This window comes from Caretta caretta, chromosome 3, assembly GCF_965140235.1.
Source record: "Caretta caretta isolate rCarCar2 chromosome 3, rCarCar1.hap1, whole genome shotgun sequence".
Lineage (NCBI taxonomy): Eukaryota > Metazoa > Chordata > Testudines > Cheloniidae > Caretta > Caretta caretta.
The window spans coordinates 208,681,930-208,695,672 of NC_134208.1; the positions used below are offsets into that span (position 1 = coordinate 208,681,930).

Genomic DNA, 13,743 nt, shown 5'->3' on the forward strand with positions numbered 1-13,743 from the left:
GCTGGGCTCCTGAGCAATGCTGCCCTGCATACTGTGCCCAGGGCCTGGCACCTGCAGGAACCAGGAACCCAGCACTTACCCCCACCGCTGTGTCCTCTGCCTCCCCCAGCACTTACCCCCACTGCCGCCTCCCCCCAGCACTTACCCCCACTGCCGTGTCCCCTGCCTCCCCAGCACTTACCCCCACTGCCCTGGCCCTGCTCAGTTGGTGAGCCCAAGCTGCCCTGGCATGTGCTGGTTTATTAGCATCTTACTCCTTGTCTCGCCTTTGCCCGGGGTGTTCCTGATGCTGCACAGCTGGTGGCTATTGGGTTCCCACCTCATCCTGCCTGGGTGGAATTTCATTTCCGAAAGGCAGCTTTGCAGCCCTAGCAGGCCCGTGTGCATCGCTGCGTAACCAGGCAGCTTTCCCATGCCCTGCGGGCTCTGAGCTGGGGGGCGGGGGGCAGTGCTTGCTGCCGAGCTCTTACCTCATCACTGGATGTATTCAGGTAATTTAATGATGCTGCTCGTTTCAAGCTACAAAAAGAAAGAAAAAGGGTGAGTTCACGAGCTCAGCCCCTGCCCCTGCCCGTGGGGCGCAGCCTCCCTCCCACCCTTGGGCCTGGCATCTCTGCCTGACAGCACAGGGACAGGAGGAAAGGAGCTTGGACATACACTATTTCCGTGGCAGCTCCTGCCTCCCCTGGGGCCAGAGAGCCCCAGCCCCAGCTCCACCTCCAGGCCCATCCCTGCAGCCCCTCCTAGAGCTTGGTGGGTCCCCATCTCCGCACACAGGCTGGATGAGAGCCTCTTGCTCCCCCAGTTTTCTCTGGGCTCCACCTGCTGTCACTCTGATGTGACTGAATGCGGGTAGCAGCCTCCATGCTGCTGACACCAGGGCCCCAGGCCAGAGGGCTCTGCAGAAACCCCTCTGTGCAGGGACCCTGCTCCCAAAGAGGCAAAGCCTCAGGAAAGGGCAGCCCCTGGCAGATGAAGACTGCATTTCCGGCTGCGCCCTCCCGCTGCCCTGAGAGGCAGCAATGGGTGTGAGAGCACGCAGGCCGCTTGGGAGATGCGTACTTTGTGTTCCTGGGCTCCAGGGGGGCGTTCCCCTGCAGCTTCTTGACTAGCATTTCACTGCTCCTCCTGATCACGTCCCGAAGCTTCACCAGTGAACTGCTGCGTTGGAGGGCACCAGTGCCGTCCTGCAGAGAGAGAGACAACCAGCAGGGGGCAGTGAGATGGCTGACGAGCACAGGGACTGCACTCCATGCCAAGGGAAGGCTGCAGCAGGACCCCAGCGCAAATGCCCCAGGCTCACTAAGATCTAAATACATGGCAAATCACCATACAAACAGAACTGAGCCTCACTGAATCGGCACCCCACAAACTCCGCCCTCAGAGCCAAGCACGGCCAGCACTGAGCAGGGAAAGCCTTGGACAAGACGGGCACTGATGCCAACCAGTGTCACTCAGCGCAGGGAAATCAACACGGTAGACCAATCACCAACTAACCCTGGTGCCCCTCTAGCCGGCCATTGGCAGTAGGACCTCTCCCAGGGTGGGAGGCTAGTGGGATGCTGGTGGCGTGATTCCCACACTCGCTCATGTGCCCATGGGAGACCCCCGGCCTCTGGAATTCCAGGTGACCGGCCATCCCGGTGCAGTTAGCAGGGGAGCCCCTCCCTGATTGCTCCACATGGTGTGGAGCGAGCACCCCACACGAGGACACCGCTCTGTGGAGACTGAACCCCTTCGCGGATCAAACGCAGGGGGAGGCAGAGTCCACAGACTTCCCCAGAGGGGATCTCTGGGACTGATCAGCTTCCTCACCCCGGCTTGCAGCGAGGACCCCCGGTGAGCTCCTGGTGCAGGCACAGGCCGGTCCCGCTGGCAGGAGCCGTGCCCTGGGCCTGCTGGCCGGAGCTGGGGCTGGTGTATGCTGAAGGGAGCTTTACAGTTCATCCTAGGGGGGCTGGGATGCCTGCTCCTCTCCCTCCTCTTCTTCCCTTCTATCACGCCTGCTCCTGGGCTGACTCCTCCCCTGGCATTTCCCCCTCTCCCAGGACCTGCTGGAGTGGCAGGAGATTGCTGTGCTGAAAGCCTCTGGCTCTGGCTGGGCTAGCTAAAGGATGGCTCCTAACAGACGAGGGGCCTGGTGCTAAGGATGCTGGGTCTGAGGGACCCGTTCAGTGCTCAGAGGAGGAGCATGGAGCTCCTGCCCCAAGGAGGGCTTTCCCTCTCAGAGTAGTGGGTGTGCTTGCCTCCAGCTTTGCCCTGCTACAGATCACTCCCGCTGGCACCGCTGCTTCAAGGGGTGTTTGTTTGCTCTCTGTTTAGCACACGTGGCAGCACCAGGTGCTCTGCAGACTTGCCATGGCTTCTCCTCTTGGAGCCTGCCGACCTGTGGGTCTAGCAGCTCCTGGCTGTTTGTGAAACTCTCGTCCATGGATGTTTTGGATTGAGATAGGGCAGAACAGAGAGAGGGCCACCATGGGGCTCAGCTCAGCTACCTTGGGGCCACACTGGGTCCACACTGGCCAGAACCAGCTGCTCCTGAGGGAGAGGCAAGAAGCCCCCAGTGGCAGTGACAGGATAACCTGCCCAGAGGGCAAATTAAGGCCACATCGGCTAAGCTTGGCCTGCACTACACAGCGGTACCCCATCCGCACCCTGCTGTGAACAGGCAGGAGAGTTGTCCCCATGCTAACCACAGTGCAGAGACCAATGGAGAGCAGCACAAACTGAGTTCAGCATCATGGCAGCCAACACCACTGCTCACGTCTGCTCAGACATGGGACTACACTGTACAGCAGGCCAGGCCAGTGTGACCACCCGACCCCCTTAAACAGGGTCTAGATCCCTTCCAAAGCTTTTGGATTGTAAAGGACCCTTATGATTTTGACTCCAGCTTAGTTATCCTAAGCCAGCTAAGTGTCCAATCCTTTTTCAAATCCTGCTAAGCTCCTAGTGTCACCACTATCTTGTGGCAATGAGTTCCACACACCAACTGTGTTTTGTGTGAGTCTTGCCTTTGCTCAGCTGTGAATTTGCCACCTTTCAGTTTCAATGACTGTCCCCTTGTTGTTGTGTTACAGGAGCTGGTGAACAGCCACGCCCACCTGCCCACCCTTTTCTGTGCCCTTCATACTTTTTGTCCCTTTGCCACGTCCCCTCTAATCCATCTCCTCTCTAGAGTAAACAAACCTTACGTGTATAAGGCAGCACCTAGATGCCCCAGCTGCCACTGTGCTAGGCTCTGTACATGTGGTAAGAAACATTTGGTAAGGCCCTGCTCCAAAGAGCTTGACAGGCATAATAAGAATGTATTTGCCCTGTGCTAGGGTCTGGGAACAGTGAGCTGTTCAAAATGGAAGTACCGGGCCGGATCAGCGCATGGGCCCAGAGTCCCGTGTCTCACACCAGCCAGGAGCAGCCAATTCAGAGGTGAGTCCATGAAACCCCATAAAGGACAATCAGGGGATAACCTGTGCAGAGGAATGTTTCCCACAGCCCGGGCAGTCAGGGGCAGAGTCAGTTCCTGAAGCACTACGGTTTCTGTCCCACTCCAAGCCTGTCTCCTATACCCGAATGGCCCCATCCCTAGGAATGGGAGGTTACTCCTTTGCAGACCAGTTTTTTCCTTTCATCAGGGTGGCAATTGCTGCTTTCCACTTTCACTTCTCCCTGCCTCACGAGATCGTCCCTGTGTCTTTCACTGATCTAGAATCTGTCCTATTCCCTCGCTCACTAATCAGGCACACTTTGCAGTCTCCACTTGCAGAAGTTTTTCCAGGCCTCTAATAATTTTTCATGCCCATCTCCAAATCCCTGCTATTTCTGCTCTAGGGTTTTCTCACCAGGGTGCCCCACACTGTGCGCAGCACCACAGATGACCACACGCCACGGATTTATATACTGCCAATAGAATGACTTGCCATTCCATTCCTCTGCATTTCAGAGAATTTCACTCCGCGGCTGACAACGCTGCCCCGGTCTCTTTCCCAGGTGGTTCCAGTTAATTCAGAACCCAGGCAGGTGGAGGAGTCGGTCAGATGATTCTCTCCAAGTGCATTACCTTGGATTTGTCAGCATTGAATATTGTTACCACTATGTAGCCCATTCTCCTAGCTTGACTGGGTCCCTAGGAGGTCCCTCATAGTTCTTTCTCTGGGCTTGACAAAGCTAAACATGATCCAATGGCTCAAAGTTGAAGCTGGACAAATTCAGACCAGAAGTAAGATGTAAATTTTTAACAGGGAGAGTAATTAACCAGTAGAACAATTTACTCGGGGTCGTGGTGGATTCTCCATCACTGGACATTTTCAGATCAAGGTCAGACATTTTTCTGAAAGCTCTGCTCTAGGAATTATTTTGGGGAAGTCTTATGGCCTGTGCTATACAGGACAGACTAGATCATCACAATGGTCCTTTCTGGCCTTGGAATCTATGAACGTTCTGTGCAGAAGCCATGCTGGTTAGTCCCACATAGCTAACATTTATCGAGAAATTAGCTCATTCTACTTTTAATTATAATTTCAACCTAGTCAGCTGAGCCTGAAGTGCAGGCCCTGGTCTGTCCTTTGCAGGATCATTCCTGTAGCCTTTGTGACGAGAAAATGTACCTATCTTCCAGCCCTCCAGTGCAGTACCTAATTTCAGTGGGTGGTGGTAATCCAGCCATTAAGGGCCTGGGTTTAGGGAGACTCCTCTGCACAAGTTACCCCCAGAGGATTTCACGGACTCTCCATTCTTGGCTGCTGGTAGGGACGGTCCCTGGGTTAGCTGGGCCCCTACCCTGCATGTTTTGGCTAGCCACTGTATTCTCAAGCTCCTCTACAGCTCTTGGCAGCACCACCTGATACCAGAGGCTTACTGCTCTTTAATATCAGTATGATCCAGCATCTTTCCTTCTGACCCCTCAATCCCTGATACAGCAGCTCCAAGGTGGGAATTTCCACAACAGCCTCAGCCATGAATACTTCGGGCGAAGAAATCCTTTTGCTTCTCAGCAGCCTCCTCCTCTTCTGTATTTGCTCCCTTTGACTCCAGGTGGTCCAGCGGACCCACCACTTCCCTCACAGAATTCCTGCTTGTGATCTGCTTACATACCCCAGGTTTATTTTTAATACTTTTGGGCACTTGCTTGTCAGATTCCACCTTAGCCAGCTTGGTTCCTCAAGTTTTGTCTGATGTAGTTCATGCTCCTTTCCACTGACTTCACTCCTTTCTGAAGGGTCTCTTGGGCCTGAGTAACCCCTTAAACCAGCCTTTTAGCCAGACTTCTCGCTCTCCCTTTGCTGTTCTGAAGTACACCTGCCCTCCAAGACTGTCATTGCTTCCTTCAGTAGAATCCAAATCTATGGGGCTTGGGGCTTCTTTATTTTTGTCTCTACTGCCTCTTTGAGCAGCTTCCTCGTCCTTTACATTCCCATCTTACTTGTAGTGTCAATGTGCCAGGTTTGGGTGACTGTCCTCCGCTGCGTGCTGGCATTTTGGTCGCTATAACAGAGCTCATCTACTCTCCCTTCTTGAGCCAACTGCAGTGTGCTACTCGGGATTCTCCCCTGGCGTGCTTTGGAGCTACCTGCCCAAGAACAATCACTGAAGTGAACTGCTTCTCTGAACGCGGTCCTGTGATGCCATCTGACCAGGTGCTATGTGGGAAGTCTCCCAGTATTATTGTTGCATTACATGGAGTGGCCTCTTTGATCTCCCTCAGTACTGCACACTCCCGATCCCTTTCCAGGAGGCTGATGGTAACAAACTCTTATCGGTAGATCTGTATTCTTCAGATGTGGAGTATGTCTGTACACCAGCTGTGCTGCGTGGTCCCTGGCACTCAGAAATGCCACCCGTTAGGGTCCACTGAACCTTTCAGTTCTGGCACGACTCCTCCCCCTCCCTGCAGAGGTGGGTCCTACCCAGCTCACACTTGTCCATGGATGTTGATCGTTCCACCCTGAGCCAACACACCTCCAAGCTCCTCTTGCCTGGCTAGGAATTCTAATTTCCCTAGGCTGGGCCTTTGCTTCTCACTGTAGGGGTGGGGTGGGATTACTTTTGACTGTATGCCTATTCTTAACTCCTGGGCCTGCCAGTTCGATAATAACAGCATTTCCCTGTGTGACCTCAACCTGGCCCTGACCCGAAGCCCCCGACCTAGCCAGCCCTGTGTGTGGAGCGAAAAGCATTTCAAAGAAGGCTCTGTCAGAGGCCCTTGGTCCAGGCATTCTTCATAGTGATTGAAATATAGCTTCCAGGACCTCTCCCTCCCTCTATGCTACCTAGGGAAAACACCCAACAGTTCTCCCAGTCTCCCCACGTGCAGTGATCAAAATCCCCTATGGAAGCTCCTAGCTCCAATCCCAGTCCCTGGAGCAACCTTCTCGGTCCATGAGGATTGATCAGCCTCCACCGTCTCTACTGGAAGGTGGGTCCTATCTAAGAGGATATACCCTCCATCGCACCTACATCCCCTCCCGCCACGGGACTGACTGCAGGGCCAAGAGGATGGGGAAAGGCCGCCACGCTCTGCAACGGCCCTTCGTCACCTCTGGAATAGTTTCAGCTCTTGCTGCTCCTCCAGTTCAGCAGCTCTAGCCTCAAGATGCTGTCCCTGGGCTCTGAGGTCAATGGGCTGTTTGCACTGGCTGCAAATGAACCCCCACATGCCCTTGGCCCAGGCATCCTGGGGTGGGTGTCCTGGCAGATGATGGGGGACCAGGTTATCTTTCCTTAAGTGGAGGGCCAGGATTTCAGTGGTCTATCTCATCCACAGGATATTTGAGTACTTCACTAACAGCCAATCTAGCAGCCTGCCCCCCACTGCCATCTTCCCCAATGCTCACTCCAGCAGTTGGCTCTCTGCCCTCCCACGGGGCAGTGGCAGGGAAAACCACGGTTGGCTACCAACGTCCTATTTGCTGTGGTGCCAGGCAGCCCCTCTGGCTGGAGCTGAGAGAAGCGGCCGCTGGTGCATTTGCTAGCTCTGCGTGCGGAACCAGCGTGGGCTCTGCGTGCTGGGGCAGACCCCTCCCCACGCTGTACAGGAGAGCTCAGTCAGGCTGGTGCCCAGAGAGACGGGAGAGAGCAGGACCAGTGTTCTCCGACCTCCAAAGGCCCTTCACAATAACAGGGCGGCAGATAAACCCTTGGAGCAAAGCGTCAGGGTTTGTAAAATGGAGGCCTGCTGTATACAGGGGTCTCCCTCCTTAGGAAGTGCCACAAGTCCCTTCCAGAAAGTCCCACAAGGCAGCTGAGTGTGGGGGGCTCACGAACCCCGCAGTGCCCTGTCTCTAGCCTAGCTGAGCCCCTTTGTGAGATGTTACCCAGCATCCTGCAGCGAGGGAGGCTGGACCGCTGGAGCTGAGGAGATGCCAGCTAGGAAGAGGGTGGAGCAAGCCCACCTCAGAGTGGCTGCTCTGATATTCCCCTGGGGAAGCCAGTGGTGGGATGGGAGGGGACATGGGTGAGCTGGAGATACAAATTCTTTGCTGGGGCCCCTGCTCTAGCAGAGACAGAAGCAGCTCACATTCCTCACGCTCCAAACACACACACAGCCAGAAGGGAGCGTTGTGAGCATCTCACCTGACCTCCAGTAGAACGCAGGTCCCAGAACCTCACCCAGTGACACCTGAACCCAGCCCGGCCTTCTGGCTGGGCTAGAGCAGAGCTTTTAGAAAGACATCCAGTCTCAACTGAAAGACTCCTAGTGATGAAGGAACCACTGCATCCCTTGGTGAACTGGTCCAGTGAGTAATTACCCTCAATGTTGAAAATGTCCACCTTACTTCCACTCTGAATTTGCCTCAGTTTCCAGCCACTGGATCTTGTTCTGCCTTTGCTTTCCAAACTCTGACTCATCTCCTGTTCCCGTGAGGGATTCAGTCACTAGGAATGCAGAGAGCAGAGTATCTGACGACTGGAACTTGCCTATTATGCAAAGGATGTTGCAAGGCATTTAGACAGAGTTGTAGCTAGTGCTGGGGAGGAGTCCGTTCTTGGCACACAGTGATACAGTGACAGCAGGAAGTGAAGGTACATTTAAATTGCTAGGAATAAAACTTTCAGATCTATGCACAGAGGGAGCTTCAGCATCTCCGTGCACGGAAGAGACGATGGTATGAAGAGGGGGGTTATTTTTGTGTGTGGATGGGACAGACAGCTTCTCCAGCAGGGCCGAGGGGGGCTCCACCCTAATCCAAGTGCCGAGAGTGGACACGACAAAGGGACACGACGTGCAGAAGGGCAAAGAGAAGGGCAGGCACGGCTATTCATCCACTCCCGTAACACAACAACAAGGGGACAGTTATGAAACTGAAAGGTGGCAATTCACAACTGAGCAAAGGCAAGAGGTTTTCACACAATACACACTTGGCATGTGGAACTCACTGCCACAAGAGATCAATGATTCTCCCTTGGTGTTAAGGCCAGAAGAGACTAGATTATGTAGCCTGACCTCCTGTACAACACAAGCCAGAGAATTTCATCCAGTGAACCCTGTATTGAGCCCAGTCACTTGTGTTTGACTTCCAGAAAAGCGTCCCCTCTAGATTTCAAGACAGCAGGAGATGGAGAATGCACCAGTGCCTTGGAGAGTTTATTCCAAGGGCTAATCACCCTCACCGGTAAAAATCTGGGCTTTACTTCGGATTTGAACTGGTTGGGCCTCAGCTTCCAGCCACTGGTTCTCGTTCTGCCTGTCGTGGCTAGATGAAAGAGCCCTTCAGCCCCTGGCATTTCCCCCCCGAAGGTAATCTGCCACAGTCAAGTCCCCTCTCAGCCTCTTTCAGGAGAAACTGAATAGCTTGAACTCTGTCAGTCTCTCACTGGGAGGCATTTTCTCCAGCAGACCAGCCCTCAAATCCGATTTATGGCTCTTCTCTGCCCCCACTCCAATTTTTCAGTTGAGGCCAAATGCTTAGCAGTATTCAGTGAAGGACTGGGTATTTATCCGGCTACTGAGCTATTCAGAGATACAGCAGTGGGGAGTTAAAGAAAGGATTGGGCAGGGATACACCCGCCTGCCTCAGGGCATGAGCCAGCCTCCAGCTAATAGGGTCAGGAGGAAACGGCCTTTGGTTAGCCCACTGCTACTGCTGGAGGGTTTCTTCCAGCCTGCTGCGCGGCAGCCAGCTCTAGCTCTCATTGGAGGTGGGCCCTGGCTCCACCCTGAGCTGGCAATTGCCATGTGAATGGCACTGTTCCCACACAGTCAGTACTGAGGTGCCCTCACACCGCCTCCCCCCACCACCCTACAACATTCCTGCTTGTAGCTCTGATCAGCCCCGCGTCAGTGCTTGGCCAAGCCGGAGCTCAGCCCCTCCGGCCTCTGGGAGCTGCCCCCGGTTGTGTATCTGCTGGGGGAGCTCATTCCCAGCCCTGCTGCGCGGTCTCTTGCGGTCCGTTGGGGAGTGGCCTGCCCGCAGCAGCAGCAGGCTGTGACTCGGAACCGACACTGAACCTCAGTGGCTGCAGACACAGGCAGAGGGAGGCAGCCGAGTGCCACAGCTAGGCCCCAGGACCAGGAGAGCTTGGGTTTGTTCCCTTGTGTGATCATGGACAACTCCTTTAGGGCAACACTTTCCAGAGTGGCCCTTCACTCGGGGTGCCCAGCCTGAGGTAGCCCAGGCCTAATTGCCCAGAGGTGCTCCCACTGATGGGAGTGCTCAGCACCTCTGGAAACCAGAGCCTGCCCTGAGCCACCTACTGGGGGCCCCACTTTGGGAAACGTGACCATGCGCTGTCTGAGCCCCCGTCCCCCCCATCTGTTCAAGGGGCTCGCTCACTCACTCCCCTTTGCATTTAAGTATTGCCGTGCTCAGGTGCATCTCCCCTACCACGCTGTGATGCCTGCCCCACACAGACACACAGGCCCCACACACTCCCCTCCTCCTGGAAATGTGTTGGGAAAGCTGGAGTGGGCCAGGGCTGGGCAGCTGCAGCACACCCGGGCCCAAGGAAGGAGTGGGCTTGTTTCACCCAGTGTCGGTCCAAGTACCGGCAGAGCTGGGGGGCCTGGCCTGTGTCGCATGGAAAGAAGCACAGGGCAGCAGTTCAGGTCTGGCTGCCTTTAATCGGAGGTAAGTTAGTTCACAGCATCGACGGGGAGCCCCAGTTCACGTCAGAGAGACGTGCCGCGGCAGAGGTGCTCCCCACGCCCAGTGCCAGAAGCAGGCCGCTGAATAACTTGGTGGAAGGTGGAGTGTACAGCCATGCAGGGGCCCAAAGCATGGTCGGAAGAGACGCAGGAGCAGGGGCTGGCTTACGGCTCTCTGGGGAAGCACTGGGAGCAGCCACCAAGGAGAGACTTCCTCACAGTGTCCTGGCCCAGGCCTTGCTTCGGGCTGGAGCATGGTCATGTGGGCACTGGCCTGTGGGCTACCAGGGAGTGAGCTGGGCGCCCAGCACCACTCAGCAGGAGCTCCTCTGCACTCAGGGCAGAAAGGCAGCAGCTGCTGTGCATCTGACATTAACAGGGCTCTGGCTCCCTGAGGTAAAGACACCCCCCACCCCTGCACTGGATGCCAGGGCCTAGAGGGGCTGCCAGCAGCAAGGGTCGGCTTCCTCACAGGCCACACAGAGCCCTGCCCCGCAACCCCTACTAGGGCGCAGAGTGCCAGGGCTAACATTCCCTCTTGCAAGGCAACCCATCCTGAGCCACCGAGCCCTGGGGCAAGTGACCCGACACACACACTGCACAGAGCACCAGGCAAATGCCCCCCTGGCAAGGCAGCCCCCCACACTGCATCCCCTTGTGCAGAGGGTCCTAGGAGACCCCTTCTAGAGTGCTGCAGCCCTGCCAGCTCCCATGGCCTCTGCGACCTAGCTCTCTTCTCTATGCCCCTGCCATTGGACTGGGAGCCAGTCCTGCTGCCGGCTGCTTGGAGCCCTGTCTGAAGGGAGCTGTGGTCTCAGCACACTTCTCAGGCGCTCCCAGACAGACCCCTCTTCAGCATCAGCCCCTCTGTCTGCAGCAGGGGGGTAACCAACCTTTCCAGGGCCACAATCAGGGCCCCCCCTTCCCCGTAGCCTCCTCCTAAGTACAAGGCGTGACCTGGGAGTCTGAATGCAGCTCCCAGCCCAGGTCCCTCAGGCCTGCCTGGGTCGAGGCTGCTCAGCTGCTGTCCGAGTATGAGCTGGGCTGGGAGAAGGAAGTGGGGACTCCCCAGTCCAAGTCCCATCTTGTGCCTCAGAAACATGCCCTGCTCTGTCTCCTCCCCCACCACCCCCTTACCTCCCTACAGCCAGCTCCCAGAACTGAGCCCCTCTCTCCCTCTGTCCCCCCGCATCCCCTCAGCCCTCCCTACTGCTCCTCCCAAAGCAATTCACCCTGCCGCAGGTGGAGCGCTCCCATCCCGTGTGGGCCTCCTGCTGTCCCACTCTGCTGGGAGCTCCGGCTGCGGCCTGCCTGCTCCCTTCCCCTGCCACTATGGCTACACAGGGCTCCAGCCTCTGCACCTTCATTCCCTGCTCCCTTCCTCTTAAAGGAGCAGCAGAGCACACCCTGCTTCACCCCACTCCCCGTCCCCCACAAGCGGAGCTACGGGGGAAACGCAGGCTGGCTTGGAACCGGTTTCTCAGCGCCGTCACCCCAGGGCCATAAGGGAGCCCAGGCTGGACACCCTGCCCTACGGCCTCAGCAGAGAGGCCAGGACCGAACAAGTCACACGCAGCCGTGCTTGTCCCATGTCTGCATCCCGCAGCCCCTGCCTCTCCCAGGCCCTTCCGATGCTGCCCCCAACCCTGACGGGGAGTCTGGATCAACAGCCCCTGCTTGCAGGGCAGGACCCCTTGCTTTGGGCAGCCCTCTGCTCGCCTCAGCCTTGGCACCTGTTTCAGTCCTCGCCCCAGCCAGAGCCCAGCGCTACCATCCTGTGAGTCAGAGCAGGGCCTCAGAGCCCACAGGGCAGAGCCACCCTTGCTCGCCCCAGTCTCTGGCCTAGCACGGCCTAGTGGTGCCAGACACAGGCCCATTGTAACATGATACAAGGCTACAGGGAACAAAGTGCCCACACACAGCCCTGCACAGATCCCCACGTGGCCCAGGCCTGCACGCCCCAAACCGTACCCCCTAGCCTCCCTGTGCCCTGGCAGCTAGGGGAGAAGCCTGGCAGGCTCGAGGCGTGTGCGTGTTACAGAGCAGTCTGTGGGAAGATGGGGGAGTGTGCATGGGGGGGAGGCGAGCTCCTTTGGGCGTGTGGTGCACACCCAGGAAGCGAGGACACTTTCCATCAGCAGGCCAGGCCCCAGTGACACAAGGACAGAAGCAGAGGTCGGGGGCCAGAGGGATCCCTGCAGTGGCCCTGCCCTGGCCAGAGGGAGCAGGCAGCTCCATGCAGATTCTTCCTGCTCTCTCGCTGGCTGACAGACTACTGCGGCTGAGCCCCCTGCAGCCAGGTGCTCCTCTGTGGGTGCTGTGGTGCCCCTCGTGTGCTGGGAAGGTAGGCTGGGGACTGGCGCGGAGTCCTTGCCGAGGAAAGCAGGAGCGGTGGAAGGAGGGATGGTGCGGAGGAAAAGTCGGAAGGTACAACACATACATCCAGGTGATTGTAGTGGAAGGGAAAGAGGGAGTCTCAGGAGGCATTTAAGCCTAGTGCACAGAGAGGAGAAAGACATCATTTACAAGGCCATAGTGAGGATGGAGGTAACCCTGGAGGATAGGCGGGGGCTGTGCCCCAGCCCGGGCAGAGCCAGAACACACGGCTGCCCTGCAACTGGGCACTGGCCATTCCTAGGGGAGCAGGAAGACTCAGCCAGGGGCCTGAAATGCGTGGAGTTAAAGGGGGTGAGTGGGCAGAGCTGCAGCAGGCAGGACAGAGGCTCCCTGTGTGCAGACACAGAGGCCTGGGAAGGTTTGAGAGGCCCTGGAGGCTGGCTCCAGATCGGGCCCAGTCAGCTCTTACACCCTCCCTGGTGTTCAGTGCCTAACAAGCAGTGCCTCCATCCTCCTCCTCTCCGTTCCTGGCTGGCTTGCTGGGCTGCAGCCACAGTTTCACTGGCTCTGTAGCTAGGCAGGGCTGGGGTTGCTAATGAAATACCAGCAGAGCCCCCTGTCCCCTCTCCTGCGGAGTGTTCAAGCCCCTGCAGGCCTAGTGCTAGTTAGAAAGGGCCCACGTGCAGCACGTCCCTTGGGAGGTCTCGGTGCTGCCTTCCTGCCCAAACCACTGCAGGGCAAACCTGCTGCCATGGGGAGCTGCTCTGGGGAGGGCAGGACAGCAGTTCATGGACAGAGGTCTCTGGCACTTGAGGGCCTTCTCTGCCCATTGACTTGACCACTGGAAGCTACACAACCTTTGGCCCCAGGGGGTTAGACAGGCAGGACTGGGGGTTCACACGAGGGGATGGGTAGCTAGGATCAGAGCCACAAGTGGAACTTCTGAATCCTCCAGATCAGAGCAGGGAGCAACTGCCCATGAGAGACAAGATCCTAAGTTAACTGAATCCATCTACCCCTGGGAAGGGCACGTAGCCAAGGGTAAGAGCTCCTGCAGAGCAGAACAGCGGGGAAGCCAGCCATGCAGCTAGGCCCGCAGGCAGCAGAGCTGTGGGGAATGGGAAATGCACTGAGCCACCAGGCTGGGACTCCCACCTCCCTCCTCAGGGCTCAGCCTCAACTGGGGCAGCTGTGAGCTGCAGCCCTCCCTGGAGCTACATTTGGCCTCATTCCATGGCTTGCCAAGCCAGGCAAGAGAAGTACTGCTAGGCCTCCCTGGCTCAGGACACGACAGCAGGCACCGCCTTCCCCCAGCTAGGGCA

At 57.0% G+C, this 13,743-nt stretch overlaps 1 protein-coding gene across 9 annotated transcripts in view; it reads right to left on the reverse strand.

Moving 5' to 3' along the window:
* Nucleotides 1-13,743, reverse strand: part of KLC4 (kinesin light chain 4) — a 49,779-nt gene that overhangs the window by 2,821 nt on the left and 33,215 nt on the right. For 7 of the 9 annotated variants that reach the window (XM_048842374.2, XM_048842377.2, XM_075127296.1 and 4 more), the window contains exons 14-15: nt 1,063-1,187; nt 471-519 (exon numbers count right to left, since the gene is read on the reverse strand). In XM_048842374.2, the coding sequence (XP_048698331.1) occupies nt 471-519; nt 1,063-1,187 (174 nt within the window). Of the gene's footprint in view, nt 1-470; nt 520-1,062; nt 1,188-10,040; nt 12,578-13,743 lie in introns of those variants that run through there. The other 2 variants (XM_075127295.1, XM_075127294.1) reach the window with 1 other exon arrangement.